This window comes from Ichthyophthirius multifiliis (genome assembly GCF_000220395.1).
Source record: "Ichthyophthirius multifiliis unplaced genomic scaffold scaff_1120509251240, whole genome shotgun sequence".
In the NCBI taxonomy this organism is placed as follows: domain Eukaryota; phylum Ciliophora; class Oligohymenophorea; order Hymenostomatida; genus Ichthyophthirius; species Ichthyophthirius multifiliis.
Window position 1 is genome coordinate 44850 of NW_004086067.1, and position 1335 is coordinate 46184.

The 1335-nt window shown below is 16.2% G+C and overlaps 1 protein-coding gene across 1 annotated transcript, besides 6 other annotated features; it reads left to right on the top strand. All coding sequences in view use genetic code 6, as the record gives it.

The window, feature by feature from the left end:
* Nucleotides 1-367: 367 nt before the first annotated feature.
* IMG5_166390 (hypothetical protein) lies at nucleotides 368-616 on the top strand (the record flags this gene model as incomplete). The annotated part of the gene is made up of 2 exons (XM_004030135.1): nucleotides 368-433; nucleotides 478-616. Coding segments are annotated over 2 exons (205 nt in total), but the record flags the coding sequence as incomplete, so codon positions are not given.
* Nucleotides 482-606: a microsatellite.
* Nucleotides 493-606: a microsatellite.
* A 302-nt stretch (nucleotides 617-918) lies between the features above and the next one.
* Nucleotides 919-971: a microsatellite.
* Nucleotides 924-977: a microsatellite.
* A 61-nt stretch (nucleotides 978-1038) lies between these two features.
* Nucleotides 1039-1088: a microsatellite.
* Nucleotides 1089-1160: 72 nt separating this feature from the next.
* Nucleotides 1161-1211: a microsatellite.
* The last annotated feature ends 124 nt before the right edge of the window (nucleotides 1212-1335 follow it).

The window sequence follows — 1335 nt, forward strand, 5'->3', positions numbered from 1 at the left end:
AGATCTCCAAGAAATAACCTTAGACTTTTAAAAGATATAAAAAATAACCCCCGAATTAAAGAAAACCCTTGAATAATATCCAAATTTATAAACATTAACATTAAACTAATGCGAAATATCATCCCTAGACTATTTTCCTATTCTCACAAATCTCCGAAGACTAGAATTAATAAACAATTAAATAAAAGGGAACTAAATAAAAAACCTTACTCATTTATAAAATCTCTAATCCTTATCTTTAGGAAGTAATTAAATAAATAATTTGAATGATTTAACTCATTTATCGAAATTTCCAAATCTTCAATAACTAGATTTATTAGATAATGAAATAGTCAATGACCAAAAATATAGAGAAACAATATTTAAAATGTTACCTTAATTGCTTATTCTGGATAATTGTGATAGAGAAGGAAATGAAGTTGAATATGATGATGTATATATATAATTATTTATATAATTCAAATATTAATAAAAAAGGAATAAGAAGATGAAGAAGAAGGAGAAAATGAAGAAGAAGAAGATGAAGAAGATGAAGAAGAAAACGAAGAAGAAGAAGATGAAGATGAAGAAGATGAAGATGAAGAAGAAGATGAAGATGAAGAAGAAAATTAAAATGGTTAAAATAATAATGGAGAAGATTAATTATAGTTTGGAGGTTAATTAAAATAGAATGAATTTGGATTTAATGATGATATTTATAATAATTAAGGAAATGGTAAATATGAGGAACTATATGGAGATAATTTTTATAATAATAATGAGTAATATGATGATTTTGAAGAAAAATTTGCTTAGAATAAAAAAACAAACGTTTTTGAAAAAAAAAAAAAAAAAACAATAGTCAAAATATAAAAATAATAAAATTAAAAGAAACATTTATAATTATAAAATTATATTTATTTATTATTGTAATTTAAATTTTTTTTTAAATATTTTTTTTTTTTAAATATATTTATATTTTAACATATTTTGTATTTATCAAATTTATTATTTTAGTTTGATTATTTTATTATATAAAATATTTAGACATATATATAATTTATTTATTAAAATTATTTTTATTTTATATATTAAATTATATTATTTTAGCTTATATATATTTTAATATTAAATTTAACGAAATTTAAAGTAAAATTTTTATTTATAAACTTAATTATTTAATATATATATATATTAAAATATATAAAATATATATATATATATATATATATTATTCTAATTAATATTATATTTAGTTATATTATATCTTATTTTTTTTTAATTTACATATAATATAAATAAGATTAAATAAATTAAATATAATAAAAAAACTAATAATTAATATATTATTATTTT